Source organism: Hippopotamus amphibius, chromosome 9 (assembly GCF_030028045.1).
Source record: "Hippopotamus amphibius kiboko isolate mHipAmp2 chromosome 9, mHipAmp2.hap2, whole genome shotgun sequence".
In the NCBI taxonomy this organism is placed as follows: Eukaryota; Metazoa; Chordata; class Mammalia; order Artiodactyla; family Hippopotamidae; genus Hippopotamus; species Hippopotamus amphibius.
The window spans coordinates 79,634,197-79,657,299 of NC_080194.1; the positions used below are offsets into that span (position 1 = coordinate 79,634,197).

Below are 23,103 nucleotides of genomic sequence, written 5' to 3' on the forward strand. Positions count from 1 at the left end.
AGCTTCTCGTTGTGGTGGCTTCTCTTGATGCAGTGCATGGGCTTCAGTAGTTGTGGCACATGGGCTCAGTAGTTGTGGCGTGTGGGCTCTAGAGCGCAAACTCAGTAGTTGTGGTGCATGGGCTTAGTTGCTCCACAGCACGTGGGATCTTCCCGGACCAGGGATCGAACCCTTGTTCCCTGCATTGGCAGGTGGATTCTTAACCACTGCGTCACCAGGGAAGTCCCATATTCACTATCTTGATTGTGGTGATGGTTTTACACGTATATACACGTCAACACTTGTTAAATTATACAGTTTACATATGTGATGTTTATTGCATGTCAGTTATGCCTCAATAAACCTGTTAAATAATACTTGTATGATAGATGCAGAGATTAAAGAGGAGGGGATGAGAAGATTTGCTATATGTGGCAAGTTTTTCCAAAAGTTGGAGGTGGGAGCATCTACAACACAGATCAAAGTGGTTTTGTATACAGGTAGGGACACCCCTTTGGTCACAGGAGGGGAAAAAAAAGAGGCTGGGAACATATGTATAGGTGTGTAGGTTTGGTTGCAGGGAGTTGGGGGGGGGTCCCATCTAATGGCTTCTTTTTAAAAAAAATTTTTATTGGAGTGTAGTTTATTTACAATGTTGTGTTAGTTTCAGGTGTATAGCAAAGTGAATTAGTTATACATATACATATATCCATTTTTTTAAGTGAAAAGCTGGGTGCAAAATCATCTGCTGAAATTGAAATGGAGAAGGTTTGAAATGGCCATTATAGATGGAATACAGTGTGTCGAGAAGAAGGGAGAATGGTTTCTGCAAAGTGTTGAGGCACCAAGGAGGTCGCTCAGCATAGATGGACAGCGGTACCCAGCAGCCCTTCCACGGGATTTCCTCCAGCAGCAATCTGAAGCCCTCGTGTAGACAGACATCAAGGAAGTAGATAGTTCAGTTCAAATGGTGTTGGAGATCTTGCTAGACATCGATGACAGGAAGATAACCAGGAAGGAAGTTCAGGGTATTAATGGAGCATGAAATCTAAGGTGAAAAAGGAGTGAAATTAAGAAAGGAGAAAACTAATATTTTGTGAGAAAATAAACCTAGAAATGGGGGTTCTCATGGCATCTGAAAATAGTTGTAGGGGAAATAGCTGAATTAAGAATGGGAAGAATTAAAAACTGTGATCAGGGACTTCCTAGGTGGTGCAATGGTTAAGAATCCGCCTGCCAATGCAGGGGACATGGATTCCATCCCTGCTCTGGGAAGATTCCATATGCCGCAAAGCAACTAAACCTGTGTGCGCCACAACTATTGAGCCCATGTGCCTCAACTATTGAAGCCCATGCGCCTAGAGCCCGTGCTCCGCAACAAGAGAAACCACTACAATGAGGAGCCCGCGCACCACAATGAAGAGTAGTCCGCGCTCGCATCAACTAGAGAAAGCCCTTGTGCAGCAACGAAGACCTGATGCAGCCAATAAATAAATTTATTAAAAAAAAAAAAAGCTGTGAGCAGAGAGTAAAGGCTTGAACTAGTCATGTTCAAGGCAGATAAGCTTTGGATGGTAATCAAATCACAGTGTGACTGTTCAGTTGGACACTGGGGGCCTTGGAGAGGGAACTTAAGGAAGTCTGTATGGATGTGCCATTGGGAAGGTTGCGTTTTGCCGATTGCATCACTGGAGCATCATTTAACATGTTCTCTGTTCCTTTATTTCCTATAAATCAATATTTTGGTAGAAATAGAAGCTTAATCAGGTTCACGTTTGTTTCTGTTTTTGTTTTATTTTTTGCAAGACTCCTTCACAGGTAGTAGTGTGTACTCTTATCAGGACATATGTGTTGTCTGGTTGTGTCTGTTTCTGTGATGCTGGTGTACATTGGTGATCTTTACCCAGATTTGCTGATTCAGTGAGGTTCTGAAGGGTGACGTTCTAAATCAGTCATTCCTTGCTCACTTACTAGCTTCCATAAAAAGAAGACTCCCGTCGTCAGTTTAGTCACCTGGAGGCACAGTTCATAAAAGGTCAGTGCTTGATGTTGTCCTTTTATTGGCCATTTTTCAAAATTGTGAGTTGGTTTCCTAGCACCCCTCCAAAGGCGATGAATTTGTTTTATTTTTGAAATTCTGAAGACGGATTTATACGTATTTGTTGTGCTTCAACCCATGGCAGTTATTATTCTTACCAACACTCGCTTGTCGCACTTTCAGGCAGAAGCCTCATCGAGTTAGCTCCTACGTCCCTTATATCCTTGTGACATGACCTAGTGGTGTTTAACAGTTTCATTGCCTTCTGGAACAAGCAGACATTCCAACACAAACTTATGCAATTCCTGCCCTGGACCTGGAATGAGCCATTTCCAAGGAGTCCTGATTCTTTTATTGGGGAATAAAATGTAGAGACCATCATCTAGGTGCCTGGAGTTTCCATTGTCACTGGGTTAACCATCGTTTCTTGGTCCAAAGGCAGATCTAGGAAACATTTTTTTTAAGATAAAATACATCATGAGTTCATATGGATGTCAGTCACTTTAACATTCATGGAAACAAAACATCCAGTTTACAAATTAATTGCAAGTCTGAAAAAAGAAATGAAAGGGAAGCCTATAGATATAAAAAGATTTAAGGGACATGCCAGCTCTTAAGTCCGTACTTAAGGTTTTGGCTCTGGCCAAAAAATAGCTATACTTCCCTACGCCATCTTCCAGAATTGAGATGGATGCTTCTTGAAGTCTGGAATAGCAATAAAAGAAACCTGGAATCAAAATATCTTTACCAAATCTACTGAACCTTCATTTTATTGACATAATTATGATTCAGAAAATATTGAGACTTCCAAATGTGATTGGTTTGAAGAACATCTGAGGGAATTAACTGGATGGTGGATACGAATGCTAAATCTGGCAAATGCGATTTCTCATACAAGCATATTAAGTATGGCTTAGGAAATATGGACCCCCAAAACCCCACTTTGGAAATGAAAAGATTTTACCTTGATCTAGAGTAAAAGAATAGAAAGAGGAATGGAGACTCAGTTTTCACTTTGGTTAAATCTATACAGCTATAAAACAACTAGGTAGTATGAAAAGCTTCCACATTGCTATTTATGTGTACAGTGGAAGGAACCTCCAGGTTCTAGCTTGAACCCTCTTCATATTGTTTCAGCAGCACTGATTTAACGCTGACTTACTCTGGATAAAGGTTTTCATTGACAAGCCTTCACTGTTCTCTTGGGAGCTGAATTGTTTCCTCCAGGGTTTTGCACTTGACTTGCTGAGAGTAATTGACATGTGCCAGAGTAATGTTGGAATGGAAGCTATCCTCAATCCAAGGTAATTCCTAAATCTTGCTTGTAAGCCCAAAAGTTTCAAAACCGGGCATTTCCAACTTCACATATTCCCATTCACTGAAAGAGAGTCAGGTTCTTTTAGCTACTAGAATATGACCCCAAATAACTTTAAATTAGCACTTTTCATTTCAGTATATGTAAAATAATAGGTAAAAATTTAAAAGATCCACTGAGCATTTTTTTTGTGTGTAAATCTTGAAAGAAGTAAAATGAGGTAAATTGAACATTGGAAACTCATTTGAATTGAGTGCATATAAATTCTCTTAACGCTATTTTTTTAAATACTTTTTTTCACCCTTATGAATAAAGCTAGCTTTGAAGTACACTCTGTGTCAGCCAGTGTTTTAAATAGTTAAAACCTGACACTGAGTCTAAAGCCAGCTTGATTCTGGAAAGTAAGTCTTGTACAGCTGCCTCTGTGTGCAGAAGCCTTTTTGAGAAATATACACTCATTGAATTCTTTGATTGCCATGACCATACACTGGTGTTCCAGGGTCCAGACAGGCACATAGCCTTGATAACTAAAGCAAATATTTGCCATCCTTAGAAAGCAATACAAAGCAACCAGCTAGAGCACATCTCAAGCTTTTATGTGTGCCTGAATACTCCGTCTTACTTTATATTTGCATGTTGAACATCTGTTTTGATTGTCCTTGTATCTGTGTGACTGCACTTTGGTTCACAATGACTTTCTCATATTATGGAATATATTTGCATTGAACACATGCTGCAAATAAAAAAATATAAATGGCTGAAGGAGAAACGAAGAGAAGGAGGATAGGGAGGAGTAGGAAAAGGAAGACGGGCTCTGGGACCTCTGGGGGGTCAAAGCATGACCATCTGGGTCCAGAACCAGAGCTCCCGATCTGGCCTAGACCTCAGAGTTCACCCAAGACTGCCGGGAAAGAGCAGCACCCACGTGCAGAGCTAGAACAGAGGTCTCAGCCCTCCAGGCAGCTCTGCCTGAGGGTCTCCCAGCTTCTTTGTGCCCCTCCTGCTTTGGGGTGGAAGCCGGTGTCCTCTAGCACTGCTTGCCACTCCATAGTGAGGACCTATGCTGTCTCTGCTTCAGACATGACCCCTCGCACCAAGCTTCCTCCAGATGCCAGCACCCCTTTCCAAGGTCATTGCAAACGGCAGTACACCCCAACACCCTGACTATTTCCAAGGCTCTGGAAACACAATAGAAGAGGTGGGAGGGGGACTGAGTTTTTTTCTGGTCTAGCTGGGTAGATGGAGACCTTGATCATTCACACTCGAGGGGCAGACCGAGGTCTGTTCTCTGCACCCCACACTGCAAGGGCATGCTGAGACAGGTACCCCAGGGACAGCTGTGTAGGAGCTGGGGCAAGGGCACCAGCAGGCGACACTGAGGGATGCGGGCGTTTGCTGACCTCAGATCAGGCTCAGTCACCCGAGCCCTCTTAGCAGCAGCACAGGCCCAGTTTTGAGGGAGAAGGACCCCCATCTGTGTTAGGGAGACCTCACCACACTGGCCCAGCTTCCCCATCTCTGAGCGGAGATGCTAACAGTGCCACCTTCACAGGGCTGCTGAGCTTTTAGATGTGGTGATGCAAGTGGTCCTCATTGCGGGGCCTGGCGTCTGGTCAGATCGCGTGGAGAGACACGGGACCAGGGTCTGCTACTCTCGGCAGAGCTACATGTGTGTTTAAGGAGCCGGGTGCTTGGGAAGAGATGCCACCTGGAGGAGGGGAGCGCTGGCAGAACCGGTACGTCAGCTAAGGGTCCCCAAGGAGCAAGGACTCGCCCGACAGGCCTGGGGGTTCTCTGAACCACTCAGCGCAGGTGTATGCAGCCGAGACAAAGGAGTGAACTCCGGACCGAAGTCCTGCAGACGCGATGATACCCGTCTTGACAGACGGGGTGAGCTCGAGGCAGCCCTGAGGCCCTGACTGCATTCTTGGGCTGCAGGAGAGGCCGCCCTCAGGTTTCGGTCGTTTGTGGCCTTCTCACTGACCCGGGGCACTACTTCCTCGTCCTCTCCTCTCCCCTGTCCCTCCCCACTTCTTGTTAAAAACTGTTTAAAGGGTTTTGTCAGTGAATGATCTTATTCATAAAGCAGGGGCGATGACAGTTTGCAGAGCTAAATGGGCACTTAACTGTGTGTCTAATAAATCTGCAACCACAGTAAACAAAGGGAAGAGGGTTTGGGAAGGAAAGGAGTTCAGGTATGAAAGGAGCCTGTCACAGTGATTGACCAGCCCTCGCAGCAGGCAGCGTCCGCCCCCCACCCTCCTGGCCACTGCTGACCCGGAGCAGAGAGGGGACGATGGTGCGCATGGCTGGACGGGAACACGCAGATGGGCGGGCACACACGGCTGGACGGGCACACAGAGCTGGGCGGGCACACACGGCTGGACGGGCACACAGAGCTGGGCGGGGGAGGAGGCAGGGGCGGGCCGTGCATCCACCACCCACTGGAGAGGCAAGTGCAGAAGGAGGCAGGGAGGCTGAAACAGGCTGCTGCTGAGCCCCATCCTTTTCAGGATCCACACCCAGATTACAGGCAGTGTTACCAGCACCTTTCTGCCTCCCCAAACCACCCTCCACCCAGGATTTGGGCGACAATCTGGGATTAGAGGCATGTTCAGGTGATTTATCAAACACCTGTTGTTCCAGTGTTAATCACCCTCCCAGGTGCACAAGGTGCCGACCTAAGAGCTGAACCCTCTGTTAGTGGCCCAGCCTGGTGAGGACACCGTGGTGATGCATCTTCCGTGAATCACCTTCCTTGCCCGGAAAGAGCACCAGCTTACAGGGTCGGGGCAGGGGCCAAACGCCACCGAAATCTAGCTGGAATTCCCCGCCTTCACTCCAGAACTCACTGAGGTGTGTTTCCAGCAAGGTGCTCGGTTCTTTGAGGGTGGAGACGTGTTCCTTGGCCCCTTCCCGCCCCTCCTGCCCTCAGCACTGGCCCCGGGGCAGGCACAGGGGAGATGCCAAGGAAGCACCTGCTGACCTGAGGCGGATGACGCCGCTGGTGGCCCCGGAAGCCCGGGCACCCTGCTTTCTGAGGGCAGAGGGCACTGCCAGCTTCCCATTTGGCTGCCAGGCTTGGCTCAAGGGGCTGCCATCTCCCGCAGCACCCCCTTCCGACCCCCCTAGTGGCAGAAAGGGTGTGTCAGGCTGCTGAGCCCTCCCCCCACCCGGCCGCGCCCCGAGGCTTTAGACCTAGCCTCCTGCGCGGAGCGGAGCCCTGGGGCGGGGTGGGGCAGGGGAGGGGAAGCTGCCACCTCCCACGCCCCCCGTCCTCCAGGACCAACTCATCCCCCTCCAGCCACCTCCCAACATTGCCTCGTGAGCCAGGTCAAGCCTTCTCACCCCCCCACCACCAGCTACAAATATGATTTGAGTCTAAATAGGACTTATTTATTTCACATGAACAGTATTTTTTATTATGTATAAAATATTTATGTTGCATAAAATATTTATTTTTGGCTGCACCGTGTGGCTTGTGGGGTCTCAGTTCCCCAACGAGGGATTAAACTTCCGCACGCAGCAGTGAAAACGCAGAGTCGTAACCACTGGACCACCAGGGAAGTCCCTATATAGGATTTTAATTCTGTTTTAGACAGCTCAGTACGCGTCTTTTTTCCAGGCTGCTGGCTGCAACTCTGCCTGCAATCTCCTTGAGGGAGACTCTTCCGAGGGCAGCTCCTTCAGAGCCCTGTCAACACCTTCTCCCCCAAAGAGTTAGCAAGATGGGAGTGAACCGACCCTTGGCCTTGCTGTCCACCAAGTGTGGGCTCCCCATCAACCTCTACCCTCTGTCGCTGGGGAAGTGGCCTGGCACAGCTTCCCTTGGGTGATGGGACTGTTTCTGCAGACGACAGAGGTGTTTTGCTCTGCCTTCTCTCTTATCTCTGAAAAGTGCAGGCAACCCCAACCCTGCAGCCAGTGAGCGAGGCGCTAACAGGGGTCAGTGACCAGGAAAGCTACTTCGTGGCTGAGAGCTGGACCAGCCTTCCTGCTGAGGACTCAGAAGCTCTGGGTCAGGAATGGTGTCAGCAGGACACCAGGAGCATCCAGATCTTCCAGGTGCCTGTCTGTGGGCCTCAGGAGTCTCCCTGCAGAAAAAGAAACTCTGAAAAACAGCCTTGAAGAATTTACACTCTAACAGGGAAACAAAACAAATCTGTGTGCTTTTTGGAAGTATGGCAGGACCACAGAGATGATGGCAAACGATGTGTTTAGAGGAAGCAGTGAGACAGAAGTGAACAGGTTAGACTGGGGTAGAGGTGAGGTGACTGAAGGACAGGAAGAGGTGGCTTCAAAGTCGTGATGAGAGGTGAAAGGAAGGGGGAGCCAGGGAAGGCAGGAAGGGGACAGTGTCTCCTGGACACAGAGCAGGCGGGGGCGCAGCCTCACAGGGTAGGGCTGGAAGGGTCAAAAGAGGAGGGAGAAGGCTCCGGAGAAGCCTGGAAGATGCAACACTCAGTGAGGGCAGCAGAGAGGACAGTATTGCAGAGAAGGTTTGTGTAGACACAGAGCGGCAGCCCCCCGGCACGTTACGTGAACAGGCAACTCGGTGCATAGAAATCCTGAGAAGCAGGTGCGCTCTGTGCGTGTGCGTGCGCGCGCACACATGCACACAAAGCACATTTCAGCTTTCTAACCCCAGTACTTCCTGCTCTGTGGGTATGGGACTTCCCTGGGTTAGGACTTCACCTTCCAATGCAGGGGGTCCGAGTTTGATCCCTGGTCGGGAAACTAGGATCCCACATGCCTCAGGCCAAAAAACCAAAACAAGAAACAGAAGCAATATGGTAACAAATTCAATAAAGTCTTTAAAAATGGTACACACCAAAAAAAAATCTTTAAAAAAAATATGATGGGGGTAAGATTTCAGGGGCACCTACAGAAAATTGCCAGCTGATCAGGCAATTGCCTGGCAGCTGCCCCGGGCTATTGGGAGAGCCCCTGGGGACAGCCTTTAACCTGGTCCTGTGAAGTCCCTACTCATTTTCTGCTGAGTGGACAGCACACGACCAGGCTGACAGAGCACAGCTTCTTGAGGAAAGAGCTTTCTGCTCTATAGTCCAGTTCGAGCCCAGTCCCAGCCCAGGGCATGGGGCAAGGCTGGGTGGAATGAAGTTGAAAAGGTGGTGAGAAGGGCAGGGCAACTCTATAAACAACTCTAAGGGCAGGTCACTGAGTTCTCTAGATCCCTTCTCTAAGATGATTCTAGAACTGACCAGTCTCTGAGACAAACTTGAAACCAGCGCAGTTAAGGTTGGCTTCTGATAGATCTGAACAGACTAGTCTGAGGGCCAGAAGCTCACAGCATGAGACCCACTGGGGGGGATTGTCTGAGTCAGGCTGGGGGAGTGTTGTCTCAGCAGACCTTCGTAGACCATGGAGAAGCCAATCAGGGGTGCCGTGCCCCAGAACAGGAGTGCAGTGCTTGGCAAGCTTGTCTGGGCACTCTGAGAGGCTGAGACCTGCCCCGGGGATCCAGGCGTTGCAGAGTCAGGGAGGCCGCCTCCAACCCCTGCTTTAGGATGAAGCCAAGTGCAGGGAGCAGACTGCTGTGGAAGCTTTTCCAACACCACCACCCCTGAAAAGGCACGGGCGGTTTCCAAGCTAGGAGAGAAGCCACGCTGACCACAAAGGCCCTCTGCAGGGACTCAGGCCCCCAGGCTTTGTTCTCAGCGTTAGATGCTTAACCTTCCAGGGTTAGATGCTTAACCTCGCTCTGATGGATGGGGTTCCTGTCAAACTGGAAGAAACAACCCATTTTGCAGCCCGAGGGGAGCATCAGCTAAAAGTACTTGTAAGAAACTCTCCCATCCTCGCAGGGAGGCCGGGATCTCACCTGGTCAGCATCCCTTGGCAGCCACGTTGCCTCGGCCCTCTCCCTTCCTCTGGAAAACAAAAGGCAGCGGGTGACCAGACCCTAAAATAAGACCCTGAACCCTCAAGGATTGCCATCCTGGATGCCAGAGAAAGGAGAGAATGTTTTTGTTCATCAGGGTCCTCAAGGTAGATGACTGCAGGGGAACAGATGTCCAGAGGCCGCCAACAAAGCTGAAAAAGAGAGGAAATGGTCCCCTGTAGGAACTTGTGGAGCTGGTTTCTGGGTGCCGGTCACAAGGCTTGGGAACTAGAGGGTAAAGGGAAGGATGGGTGTGCAGGAGGAGCAGGGTGTGGCCCCGAATCAGTGCCCACCTGCGCTGGAAAGGCCCAGCCCAGGCCCATCTTTGAGCTACGAGGCTGAGCTCTACACAGCTGAGGCCGGAGGACGAGCCCAGGGCTCATCAGTGGAGGTGACCTTGGGCTCAGGACACCTAAAACAGGAGGAAAGACAATGCAAGCTCCTCACCTCCTCACTCATCCTCTCAACCCTTAGGGCCAAGAAACAATACCAAAGACAACAGGCCGGGAACTCAGGGCTGGAAGTCAGAAACAGTGTCCAGAACCAGGATGGGGAAAACTGAGTGTGTGTTCACACATCCCTACCTGTGCAATGACAGTCATTGTCAGACACCTAAGAGAAGGACAGTAGGAGAGTTCAGACCTGGAGACCGAAAACCAGCCTAAGAAAACAGTGTCCAAATGATGGCCTTTCTGGGGTGGAAGAACAGGATAGAACAGTTCCTCAGGAGGGAGAATAACCTGGCAGGGACTCACCTGCTTACCTTGGCCGTGGGGACACCACCTGGTGGGGAGAGCAGAAGGCTGTGTGAGGGGTGGGCTCCAGGCGAGGGAGCTTTCAGCAGGCACCAAGCAAGAAACCCTGGAGACGGCTGGGTGTGGGCTGCACAAACTGGTTCTCAGAGGCCAAATCCTTACCTCCTTTGTCTATTCGCAGAATTAAGAGACTGCCTTCTCTTTGTTGATCTCAACAACCGTCGCTGCCTTAGCAAAGTCGAAATTGCAGTCACTAGGCTTGAGTCCATTCCTGTCCAAAGGAGTTGTATATTATACGCTCTCAGGCGTACGAGTTTTTGATATTTAAATTTTAAACAAAAACCACCCTGAATGGTCACCACACTACCTGAAATGTTTAGCACTAATAAAAGATATAATGTGTCAAAAAAAAAAAAAAAGAAAGAAAGAAAAGAAATTGCAGTCACTGTCTGTGTAAATGGAGGGAAACGGGCAGTCAGATGACTAAAAACGAGCAGATCATTCCTGTTTAACTTTGAAAATAAGCATATGATCTGTTTTACAGAACTAGTGACAGGCTCTACTTCCTAGCTGAGGCAATTATTAAAGTCAGTTTCTATTTCCCCAGCCCACAAGCGGGAGTTACTGAGCAATTAATAACTGGAGGTCCACAGGAGGGGCACTCTGCCCCGGAGGGCATCACAAGGGAACATGTCAGGGGAGTGCTGACAGACAGCCCCCGTGGGATCAGGCCTCTGGGTCCGTCTGCAGGACAGTCGGACAAGAAACGGGGTCAGAGTTCTCACGTTCAGCAGCCTGGAACCTACCTCTTTCCTGGTCTTATTAAAAGTGGGACATGATTTTAACACCACAGAGCACACCTAGCCCAGTAGTTCTCAGTTCTTCTTTTGTTAAAAGTTGTAGAGCCCATGATTCAAACGGCGACTTAATGCAGGGAAGTACTCAAGAACCAATAAAAACGGTTCCCTGTAGGGGGTGGAGGGGCAGGAGGGACGCGAGACTTCTTTTCACATAGCTTGACTTTTGAAGCCTACGAAGTTATCATCTCTTTGAAAACGTAGAACACTTTTTAAAGCTGGAAGCTCACCATGTAAAGCGGCTGCCGCAGAGCCCCCTGGCTGGGAGGCGCTGGCGGTGGGGGGGTGCAGAGCCCCTGCTCCCCTGCCTCTCGAGCTGCTTCTGTTTGCTCTGCACTTGCACACCAGAGGCCTGGCCCAACCTTACATGTTCTTTCTGGGGAGATTAAAGCCCAGGGAGCCGGGCCATCTCTGTGTCTCTCTTTCCACAGGACATACTCAAGAAGGGGTAAGTAGTATTCCATTGCATATATGGACCACATCTTTATCCATTCATCTGTCAATTCAGTATCCTGAGATAAACCGTCATGGAAAAGAATATGAAAAAGAATGTATATATGTGTATAACTGAGTCACTTTGCTGTACAGCAGAAGTTAACAAAACATTGTAAGTCAACTATACTTCAATAAAGAATAGATTTTTTAAAAAAAAGGGCTAAATATCCTCCCCAGAAGAAACAATACACCCAATCCTTTTTTGAAAGATTTATTTTTAATTAAAAAATAAAAGTTATCTTCACATATCTGCATTGCAGCTTCAGGGATGACAACTTAATGAAGCAAGAAAAACAAGGTTTATCTGTTCTTGGGTCACCTGACCACCTTACAATGGGTACAAAGGCACACGTGTCTTCAAACAAACTTTATTCTATTAACACAGAACTCCCTTCCTCCAACTCTTATTTGCCCTCACCAACCCCTCCCCCCCCCAAAAAAAACCAACCAAAAACATTAAATTCTCTTTTAAAACTACAGAAATAAGTGCTGAGTCAGCAAGGAACCTGGACATGCTGCCCACTCCTCCATCTCGCTCTCCTCTGACCAGAGCATCCTCCACCACACCGGTGGGGCGGGGTGGGGTTGGACCCCAACAGCCTCATGGCGTCACCCTGGCTGGGGCTTGCAGTTCCAAGGCACTGTGTCCCTTAGTCAAGGGCATCCGTGGCTAACGCAGCCTTTCAGAAAGAGGAGGCTAAGGTGAGCAAGTCTTCCTCAAAAGCTCAAGGTGAGACCTGTGGGCAGGAGGGAGCGAGCCGGCGGTGGTCTTCTCCCCCCAAGTCACCAGCTCTCCGAAGCTTTCCTCTCCCTGGTCTCCCTGCCTTCTCTCTTTCCCTTCTTCCCAATCTCCCCCTCCCCCCACAAGAGTTTTATTTTAGCTTGATGGTGGGGGTTCCGAAGAGGCTACTGGCAACTCCTGGGGCTGGCCTGGGGGCTCGGCCACATCTACGGGGACACTGTGTGCTTTTGGTTCCTGCGTGTCACAGAGCCCCTCTTGGCCCTGGGAGGACTCCTGGTGCTCCTGGCTCTGGGCCTGGCTGTTCAACTTCTCTTCAGCTTCGATCTCTTCTGATGTGGGGATAGAGTTCTTCTTGGGACGACCTTTGGGTTTTGTGGGTGCCTCCTGTCCACCTTTAAGAACCTACGTGGGAGAAAAACAGTCATCAAACCTAAGAAATAACTCCTTCCCTCCACTTTCCCACTCCCAAGGCCTCTAACCCATTCCTTCCCAGCAGTGAAGCTGTAGGTTTGGCAAAAAATATTCTCCACGGGTCACCTGCAGTTAGTCTACAAAGACAGCTTCATTCACGAAAGGCTCAATGAATTTTTAGTCAATATCACTTCTACTGGCATTAAATGCAATGATCATAAACAGGAAAAAACCCAACTTCAACAGCAGGGAAAGAAATGACAAAATATGAATGTGAAAGCAAGTTGACAAGTTATAAGAAAAAGACAATATTTGTAGCAAACAGGAAGAGAAACGCTCATATGCTAGTGTGAAAGTGTAATTGGTACAGCTTTTTCAAAAGACAATCTGAGAATGCAAATCAAAAGTCTGAAAATGTGCATACCCTTTGACACAGAAATTCCATTTTTAACAATTTAGTCTAAGGAAGCCTTCAAAGATTGGGACAATGACTGATGTGCAAAAATGTTCATCACAAAATTGATTATAACAGCAAAAACTGGTTATAACAGCAAAAAAAAAAAACATACTCTAAGGTGTCCACCATATAACTGACTGTGTAATTATAGGATATGGCAAAGAGAGAACATTTGATAACCATTACACCCATTATATAGGAGAATGTATAATAACATGGGAAACAATATATTTTTGTGAAAAACAGGTTCTAAACCAGCATAATTTAATTTGGTAGCTAGACAACTACACACCACCTGTTTGTAGTCTCAGGATCATGGATAATATAAAAAAAATTTTCTTTATGGTTTTTTCCTGTATTTTCTAATTTTTCAACAATGATCACGTATTTTCTAATTTTTTCAACAACAAATCAGAAAAAAAGTCATGTAACATGGTTTTGTATTGTTCGAAGAAGCAGTAGCACACAGAAGAGAGTGTTCTAGCTTTGAAAGTGGAATAGCTAGATTAAATTCTAACTGTGCTCCTTATCCACTTTGTCTTTGGGAGAGTCCTTTAAAGACTCTGAGTCTCAGTTTCCTAATCTGTAAAATGGGGACAATCATACTTTACTGCACAGGGCTATGGTGAGGGGTACCAACAGATAATGTATAGGAAAGAACCAGAAGTGTTCCTGAGTGCTCCAGAATCTGCCTCCCACCCTCCTGGTCTGGGTAACTCAGCTTAGACAGTGCCTGCTCCTGGGAGCCTGACCTAACCTCCCAAGTCTAAGTTATGTGGCCTATCAGAGCACTTTTCATACACACCTGTCACTGCATGTTTAATTACCTGTCCCTCCCACCCAGTCCCTGAACATAGGGGGCGATCAACAACTGTCATCGAATGAACTAACCTTTCTCAACATGCCTTTCCATTGGACTGCAGAAATACAAAGTAAGCAAAATAATAGTAACCCAACGGCCTTTACTGATTTCACACGACTTGCACATTTGTGACTTACGTAAGAATCTCATGAGGTAGGCAGGGATAATTTTTAAAACATTTATATGTAACTCTGGGATAGATAACAGACACTCCTTCCTCCACTGGCTCTGAACTCTGGCTGGTGTAGCTGCTGATTTTCTGGGCAACTTGTGAGAAGGGCTTCGGGAGGACCTGAATTAGCATAGATAATCAGGAGTGGGATATAGTTTTGCTGCTTACACACCTGTTGTAATCTTAGCTTCCTCATTTGAACAGAAGCTCCTTGAAGGTAAATCCTGCACCTATCCCTTGTTTTGTGCTCCCAGCCTCTAACTTCCAAGTAACTTTCTATGCAGTTGTTAAATATTTACTCACTACCTCTCTCTCCTCTAAGAGCAGCAGAAGACCTCTGGGTGCTGAGTTGTAAGAATGAATGCAGTAACTCGATAAACCATACATTCTTTTTCAGAAAAGCTTTGTTGAGACATACTTCACACACCACACATTTCATTCATTTATAGTGCACGATCTAGTGGGTTTTTTATATAGTCATAGAATTGTGCAGCTCTCATCAGAATCCACTTTTAGAACATTTTCATCACCCCCAAGAGAAAGCCTGTACCCGTTAGCAGCCACTCCCTATTTCTCCCCTGCCCCCAACCCTAGGCAACCATGAACGTGCTTTCTGTTTTTACAGATTTGCCTGTCCTGGACGTTTCATATGAAGGGAATCTTACAATGTGTCGTCCTGTGCGACTGCTTCTTTTCACTTAGGTTTTCAAGGTTCACCAAGTTGTGTCATATGTTAGAATTTTGTTCCTTTTCATGGCCAAATAATATCCGCTGTGTGGAAAACCACAATCTGTTTATCCATTCATCAGCTGATGGCCAGCTGGATTGCTTCCACCCTTTGAATATGGTAAATAAGGCTTCCATGAACATGGGTATACAAATATCTGTTTCTGTCCCCGCTCTTACTTCTTTTGGGTATCTGACCAGAAGTGGAATTGCTGTGTCAAATGGTAACTCTATGTTTAACATTTTGAGGAATTTCTAGACTGTCTTCCAAAGCAGCTGCACCATGTTCCATTCCAGTCAGCAGTATATGAGGGTTCCAGTTCTCCACATCCTTGCCAACACCTGTTACTATGTCTTTTTGAGCCTAACCATCCTAGTGGGTGTGAAGTTGTATTGTGTTTTTGATTTTGTTTTTTAAACAAAAGCTCTTTGCTATTCTCAATAACTTTTATTTTACTTTTTTAAATAAATAAATTTATTTATTTATTTATTTATTTATTTATTTATTTATTTATTGGCTGTGTTGGGTCTTTGTTTCTGTGCGTGGGCTTTCTCTAGTTGCGGAGAGCAGGGGCTACTCTTCGTTGTGGTGCACGGGCTTCTCATTGTGGTGACTTCTCATTGCGGTGGCTTCTCCTATTGCGGAGCACAGGCTCTAGGTGTATGGGCTTCAGTAGTTGTGGCATGTGGGCTCAATAGTTGTGGCTCCTGGGCTCTGGAGCGCAGGCTCTATAGTAGTGGCGCACAGGCTTAGCTGCTCTGAGGCATGTGGGATCTTCCTGGACCAGGGCTCAAACCCATGTCCCCTGCATTGGCAGGCAAATTCTTAACCACTGCACCACCAGGGAAGCCCTGTATTGTGTTTTTGATTTGTACGTCCCGGACAACTAATAAAGTTGAGCATTTTTTCATGTGCTTATGGGCCAGCTGTATATCTTCCTTGGAGATATGTCTATTCAAATCCTTTGCCCATTTAAAAATGTGGTTGTCTTTTTTTATTACTGAGTTATGAATTCTCAGTATACTTTGGATAAAAGTCCCTTAGCAGATATAAGATTTGCAAATATGTTCTCCTGTTCTGTGTGTTGCCTTTTCACTTTCTTGATGATGTGCTTCACAGCACAAAAGTTTTTAATTATGATAAAGTCCAATTTTGTTTTTGTTGTTGTTGCTTGTGCTTTTGGTGTCATATCTAAGAAGGTTTTGCCTAACCCAAGGTCATAAATATTTAGTCTAAGAGTAAATATTTTCTTCTAAGAGTTTTATAGTTTATTGTTTACATTTAGGTTTATGATTCATTTTTAGTTAACTTTTGTATTTGGTGTAAGGAAAATCATAAGTTCTCAATAAACACCTCCTTTTAGCTGGGAATCTGCTCAGCCACTGCACAGAATCTGCACAGCTAACACACAAACGTGAAGGGGACTTCTAACAAGGTATAGATGCTGACAGAATCAGTCTCTGGGGAGAAGACATCCCTATATTCCTTTTCACATAAGTCAGAATCTGATATTGACTTCAGTCTGAGCACAGGCTGTCGAAAGCACCCAAGTGTGCCAAGATGAAATGGACATGTTGAAAGCAGCTCCACTCAGTATGAAAGAGGTTATACAAAATCGAGTTGCCCCATGTAGTAATCAAGTTATAAAAGGGCAGGTCTAAGGAAGCCACCTAATTGGCAAAAGAAAGTCCAGCCCAGCAATTAGAGAACACCACCCACACAGCTTGGCTAGACCCCACCTGGCTGTTTTCCTACAGCATAAAAAAAAAAAAAATCAAAACAATCAGACCATTTTCTAAATGGAATAAAACATTCCAGCACAAGCAATAATTAGGAGATAACTACCTTCTTGGCTGCTTTTCTCACTTGACCTCTGGCCCCTGCCTCCCAGCACACCTGAGACATGCAATTATCTCACAACTACCCCACACTGGAGCTACACACTCGTTTGCACCCTGAGGCCCTCCTTCTAGGACCCCTCCTCTCCAGGCATCCCCAGAGCCAATTTAGTTTCCTTGGTCCAGAGAAGCCAGACAACCCCTTGCCGGTGAGGTCACATACCTCTGGGAAAAACACCTACCACACCATCTACTTTTATTAGCCAGGCCTGCAGGCAGCCCTCCTCCAAACTCTAAAACTAGATTCTTCCATGTCCTCCTGCTGAGGATGTCAGGACCAGGCCTCTCCTTCCTTCCCGAGGGGCACAGCTGGGTGGGAAACAGGCACTTTGACTAGAACGCCTGAATGTCAGTGCAGAGAGGAACCTTCTACCTCCCCTATTTTTCAGGCCAGGAAACCGAGCAAAATAGTTTGTCATGATGGAAAAGCAACGCAAGGCAGAGCTGGGATTTGAACACGAAACACTGATTGTTTGAATCTAACATTTAAAAAAAAAAATTTTTAGCAGTGCCAAGTGGCATGTGGGATCTTAGTTCCCCAACCAGGGATTGAACCCGTGCCCCCTGCATTGGTAGCACGAGGTCTTAATCACTGGACTGCCAAAAGTCCCCTGAACCTAACACGCTTATCAGTATTTCATTGCATGTAATGTGCAAGGAATACATACAATGTGCAGTTGATGTTTCTGACTCCAATATTTATCTGCACTTACCCGATCTCCCAGCAGATCCTAGGCCATGGACTCATTAAGCCAGTGCTTTTTTACCCCCTTTTCTCTATCTTTATCTGCAGCTCTATGGAACGGTGAGAGCCATGTAACTGATGATATTTCTCCAAAGCTGAGAAGTTCACAATCTCTAGCAGGGATCTCTCCCCACCCAGCACGTTGTTTAGCAGATTTTCTGCCTGTAGATGGGATGTTCCACTCAACTCAAGCCCGAATGCTGAGGCTCTGACCAGGGAAGGCTGGCGGGAGGGGAACGACGACACACAAATGCCCAGGACTGTCCTAACCCCAGTCCCAGAAACCTGCAGAATTCACTTTGGGGTTATCTCACCTGGCCTCCAAAAGTGTATATTTTTTGGAGACATGAATTTTGTGGATAGGCAAAGAATTAAAAATAATAATAATAAAACGAATAACAGCTAACATTTCTTGGCCGTATCCTATGGGACAGGCACTGTTCTGAGTCCTACATGAATAGGCTCAGTCACCTCATCCGCATCCCTGTTAGGTGGATGTTAGGCATTTAATGATGAGGAAGCAGACACACAGAGGTTGTCACCTGCCCAAGATGACATAGGTAGCAACCGGTACAGTTTCCTGGAACTGCTGACTAGCTGGAGACTTTCTATGGGAAAGATGACAATGCATGTGGTATGTGGCCCACCAGTTCTGTGACTGGGAGAGGAAGGTGCCACCCATCTGGACCCTCTCACATAACAGAACTGTACTTTGGAGCTGAAAAGTACCACTGAATGATGAGGTACTTCCGACCCGCTGCAAAGCCAGGTGGACCCTACTAAAGCCAAGCAGAAGTGGAATGGAGGGTGAGCATCCCACTGATTGTGCAAGATCACATTTTCTCAACCAGCTACAGGTTACGCACGCTGACCGGTAAAAACTAGTCAGAGATGCTATCTTGGTTCTGGCAGCGCTGTCCTTGGCATCGTGCGAATAACTCTGAGAAGCAAGCACTAATCTTTTTCCACTTCCAATGAGATTACTCGCCTTGAGACATCTTTCTTACTCAATTATCCTTTGCTGTTCTTCCCCAGTCCCTGAAGAGACAGCCTTGAGAGAGTTTTCCCAGGGGAAACTATGAAGCAATCAGGAGCCCAAGAACGCCCTGCTGTTCTGGGAGAGTGTGAATGTGACCCACGCCTGAGCCATTTCGCTTTCATCTTCGCCCCAGCCGATCTGAGGTCCTCCCTGTGCCCCATGTACTTCTGTCCCTTCCTTCTGCCTGTGACACCCATCCCACCTTCACCTGGCACATGTCTGTTCATCCACTAAACCCAACTTAGATGGCATGGGAAGCCCTCCCTTTTCTACTGATTCTGAACCTCATAAATCCTTCCACTGTTGCCCTGATCACTGTGAATAATGAGCGGCTCACAGGCCTGTCTCCCCCACTTGACTGAGTATGTTCTTTCAGTTTTAATTTATTTTTATAAATTTATTTATTTAGTTAGTTAGTTATGGCTGTGTTGGGTCTTCATTGCTGTGCACGGGCTTTCTCTAGTTGCGATGAGCGGGGGCTACTCTTTGTTGTAGTGCGTGGGCTTCTCTTGCTGCGGAGCACGGGATGGGCTCTAGACGTATAGGCTTCAGTAGTTCCAGCATGTGGGCTCCGTAGTTGTGGCTCACAGGCTCCAGAGAGCAGGCTCAGTAGTTGTGGTGCACTGGCTTAGTTGCTCCGCGGTATGTGGGATCTTCTTGGGCCAGGGCTCGTACCCATGTCCCTCGTACCCTGCCTGCATTGGCAGGCAGATTCTTAACCACTGCGCCACCAGGGAAGCCCCTGAATTTTATTTTTTAATGGATGGATTGGTGTCGTATGGTTGCATCTCCATTGCCTGGTGAAAGTAAGTGCTCACGAGATGAAATGAAACGCACTCTTGTTTCCCAAAGGGGCCTGAATCCGGTTGGCCTGTGGAATGCTCTCTCAGGTCAGATCTGCAAAGTTACTTCCATTTTGTTTCATACAACATTGATAACCATCTACACCCAGCCCACGGCTGTGCCAGCAGTGCAGTGGCTGGTGGAAAACAGGTGATGTCAGAGGCAGAGGCACACGTGTCCCCCACGGGCACGGGGCGGTGCTGGCAGAGATGTCAGGCTGTCAGTTCGTTCACCGTCTGACTCATGAAAAGATCACTGATAACCAATTTAAACAATGCCTCTGCCACTCAGGAAACATTGATTTTGATGATGATGATGGACGGCGAAGGAGGTGGGTGGTAGAACTCGCACATAAAGCAGTGAAGAGACTTGCCCAAAACCAGCCAGGGAGGGGCAAGTTTTTCCAGCTCCCAAATCTGGCCCAGTGTTTCCAGCTCCCAGATCTGGTTCCTTTAGAGATCAATCCCTCAAAAGGTTTCACAGGTGTCTTAGCATTCTGGAAGTTGGGGAGCAATTCACTGAATCTTATTTATCCTTCAGTTTCACCTTCTCCCTGCAACCTGTCCCAATACCTCTCCTCTGAACACTTACAGGTTCTAAATCAGTAAGTAAACAACCAGCACTTTAATTACGATGTGCTCCCTTACTGCTTCCTGGGCCTCAGTTCTTCAACTAGATCATAAAGTCCACGAAGACAGGGTTATATTTTGTTCCATGACTTCCTATAGCGCATCGGACGAATCAGAGGCCTGGTTCACAAGAGACACTGAATACATATCTGAATACATATCTGTTGATGCATGCAATATGTGTGTCTGTGCACGTGCCTGGCAAGCCTGCCTCACTGGAAGAGCATTCATGGGCCAGGCTGCCTCCATCTGAAACATCCTTCCACCTCCGGGGCAGGTCCCTCCAGAAGAAATGATGAGATCTGCCCAGGAATTTTTTTCTGGGAATATAATAAATGCTGCTTTGGTGGCTTTCTTCTAATTTCCCCATTAATATTCACTTACAATTTATTAATTTATCCTTCTCCTTGTTAGGAGGCAATAGCAAGAACTAAAGTTTTCAGAAAAAAATATTGGACAAAAAATACAAAATTGAGAAAACTCAAAATCTACTACCTATTATCAAAAAATACTATTAACTCTTTTTCTTTTTTCCGAAAATTAGGTGGCGGGAGGACCTTAGTTATTTGGTAGTTGCGAAAAAATTCATATTCCAACCCTTGAGATACCAGGAAACATGCTTGTGACCAGATGGCTTAGCAAATGAGAATGTCATGCAGACAGGCCCGAGATGCCTGGTCCACAAGAGAGGAGAGGTGGCCAGCGGGATGCAGTGCAGACGTGTCAGAGGCCGTGGTGCACGTGTTCTCTAAAGAATCAGAGCGAGGCTTCTTCCCACCCTCATCCCAACCCTCCTCTTTTCTCTGGGCTTTGACCTGACCCTTGGGGTTTACAAAACTAGAAGTGAAGCTCAACTACTTTGGAAAATTTGGATTTAACTGTGCTTTTCAAAACAAGAGGGGTCGTAAACCATTATGAAATAGAGTTCCTCAAAATGCAGAGACGTTTATTCTTTTTTTTTTTTAAGAGATGTTTATACTAATAAGTTCATTTAAAAACCAAGTATGGAACCACTCATCAGCTACGCATGAAAGCAGCACTGGGGAAACCAGACTCACTGTACCACCTGCATCAGAGGAACCCGGGTGCTAGTTAACGTCCGCTGTCCTGTGACGGGGAGTCAGCATCCTGGAAGGGGCCTCGAGTTCTCCATTTGTATCTGCCACCCAGGCTCCTCTGACCCCACCCACTAGAGTAGAGAATCACTGCATTAAGGGACACACAGCTACAAGAGCAGATGTGCCCTGCATGTCCTCTCAACAAAGAGGACTGACTTCTATTCTTAGCTCTTGGTGGGAGGGGGAAGGAAGTTCTTTGAAAAGGCTAGCAGGTGGGGTTAAAACCAGCAACTGAGAAGCTTGGGGGCTTTTCTTTTCCTTTTATTTCTAATAAAACTGTGAAAAAGAATATCCTTCTGGTCAGGAAATCCGGGTCAGAAAGAGTGGCTCATCCTTTCGTTCAAACAGCCTCCCTCCTAGCCAGCATCTTAAAAGGCCTTCCAATCTCTGGAGCTCAAACCACCAAATGGTCCTTCCTGTCTTCTTACCAGCCCTGTAGGAAGAATTTTTCCCATCACGATGTGGTCCCGTGGTAAGACTTACTGTCTTTCTTACCATTTTCTTCCACTTCATCCTGCGATTCTGGTACCAAGTCTTCACCTGCAGTTGAGTGAGTCCCAGAGACTGGGCCAAGTCCAACCTACAAGGTGCAAGAGACAGAGGAAGGATGAGGAAGAGGGGAAAGGGCAGCAGAGGTGGGATCCTGATGGCTAGCTCTAGGCACCGCTACCAATGTGTGTACCCTACCCCCCCCCCCATTAAACCAATTCCTCCCCAAAGAGCTTTGCTTTCCTTCCAAAAATCCTGCGGAGGAAACTCTGGAAGCTAAGAAACAGATGTCCGAGCCCAAGGACTGTCTATGTTGGACCTGAAAAGAACGTCTGAGCCTTTACTGCAAACTCCTCTTCCTGGCCTGATAGGCTCTTTACTCTGATCCTGTACAAAATGAAAGCTCTTACGCAAAATCCAAACTGGGGAGAAAAGGTAAAGTGGTATTTTCCTTATCAGCATCCCATTTATCACGCAGATCCAGCTCAAGCCCCACCTCCTGCGGATAAGCCTCCTGCTGCCTCTCCCCCCACCCCCACCATGCAGAGTGCCTCTTCTGCACAGGTTACCCGTCACCCAGGTGGCTCTGAGTTCCTGCTGGTCTCTCATTGCTTCACATGAGTTATTTCTGCCTCGCTGACTGCAAGAGTTGACTCCCTAACTCAACTGCTGCTTTTACAATCACGAAAGTGCCAACCGCATTGTAAATCCTGAACAAGGGCTCCCTTTTGATGGACGGACTCACCCTCGGTGGCTGCCCTCAACTGTTAGGATGCCAGATTCCAAGAGAAACATTACATCCGTAGCCCCTCCTGCTTCCCATTCCATGGCTAAGGATGGTCCTGCATTTCTCTGTAGCCTCCTGAAAAGCACTGAATGTCAAAGCCCAGGGAAGTGTGCAATTGGAGCTAATTCTAACAACACGGCACCTGTTTCCTGAGCACCACCGCATCCTAGGCTGTGTGCTGAGCACATGACATGTGCCGTCTCGTTTATTCCTTTCACACCTATTCCTTCCTGCTGTGAAGTATATTTGATTAGTCCCATCTTACAGATGAGAGATCTGAGGCTAAGAGAGATTAGAATCTCTCGGCAACCATGGCCAAGTCCTATCCACTACCTATTTTTTGTTTGTTTGTTTGTTTTGAGTGTTTGTGGTATTATATTTAGTCATCCTGGCTGGTTTAATCACACTGTTGTTGTTGTTTTATTTTTTGGCCATCCTGCGCAGCATGAAGGATCTTAGTTCTCCAACCTGGGATTGAACCTGTGCCCCCTGCATTGGAAGCATGGAGTCATAACCACTGGACCATCAGGGAAGTCCCATCCACTACCTATTTTTGTAAATAAACTTTTATTGGAACACAGCCACGCTCATTCATTTACATCTCGTCTGTGGCTGCTTTCGTGCTACAACCTCAGAGCTGCGTAGTGACAGAGACCGCATGGCCCACAAAGCCTAAAATATCTACCCTGTAGCCCTGTGCTGACCCCTGCTAGGTGGTCCTAGAGAAAGAGGTGGAGGCAGGATTCAAGTCTATTGATGTCAGTGTCCTCCCGTGAGGGGCTCCCTCCACTCACCGTATATTTGTACAAGGTCAATCTGTCGAAGGGAAGCTCTCGTTCAGGC

The 23,103-nt window shown here is 47.1% G+C and overlaps 1 protein-coding gene across 3 annotated transcripts in view; it reads right to left on the reverse strand.

Annotated features, from left to right (window-relative positions):
- Positions 1 to 11,538: 11,538 nt before the first annotated feature.
- The window catches only part of BARX2 (BARX homeobox 2), a 67,685-nt gene continuing 56,120 nt past the window's right edge, over positions 11,539 to 23,103 (reverse strand). For 2 of the 3 annotated variants that reach the window (XM_057749018.1, XM_057749020.1), the window contains exons 3-4: positions 21,468 to 21,564; positions 11,539 to 12,485 (exon numbers count right to left, since the gene is read on the reverse strand). In XM_057749018.1, coding sequence (XP_057605001.1) covers positions 12,219 to 12,485; positions 21,468 to 21,564 — 364 coding nt within the window. In that variant the 3' untranslated portion in view covers positions 11,539 to 12,218. The remainder of the gene's footprint in view (positions 12,486 to 21,467; positions 21,565 to 23,103) is intronic. The other variant, XM_057749019.1, reaches the window with a different exon arrangement.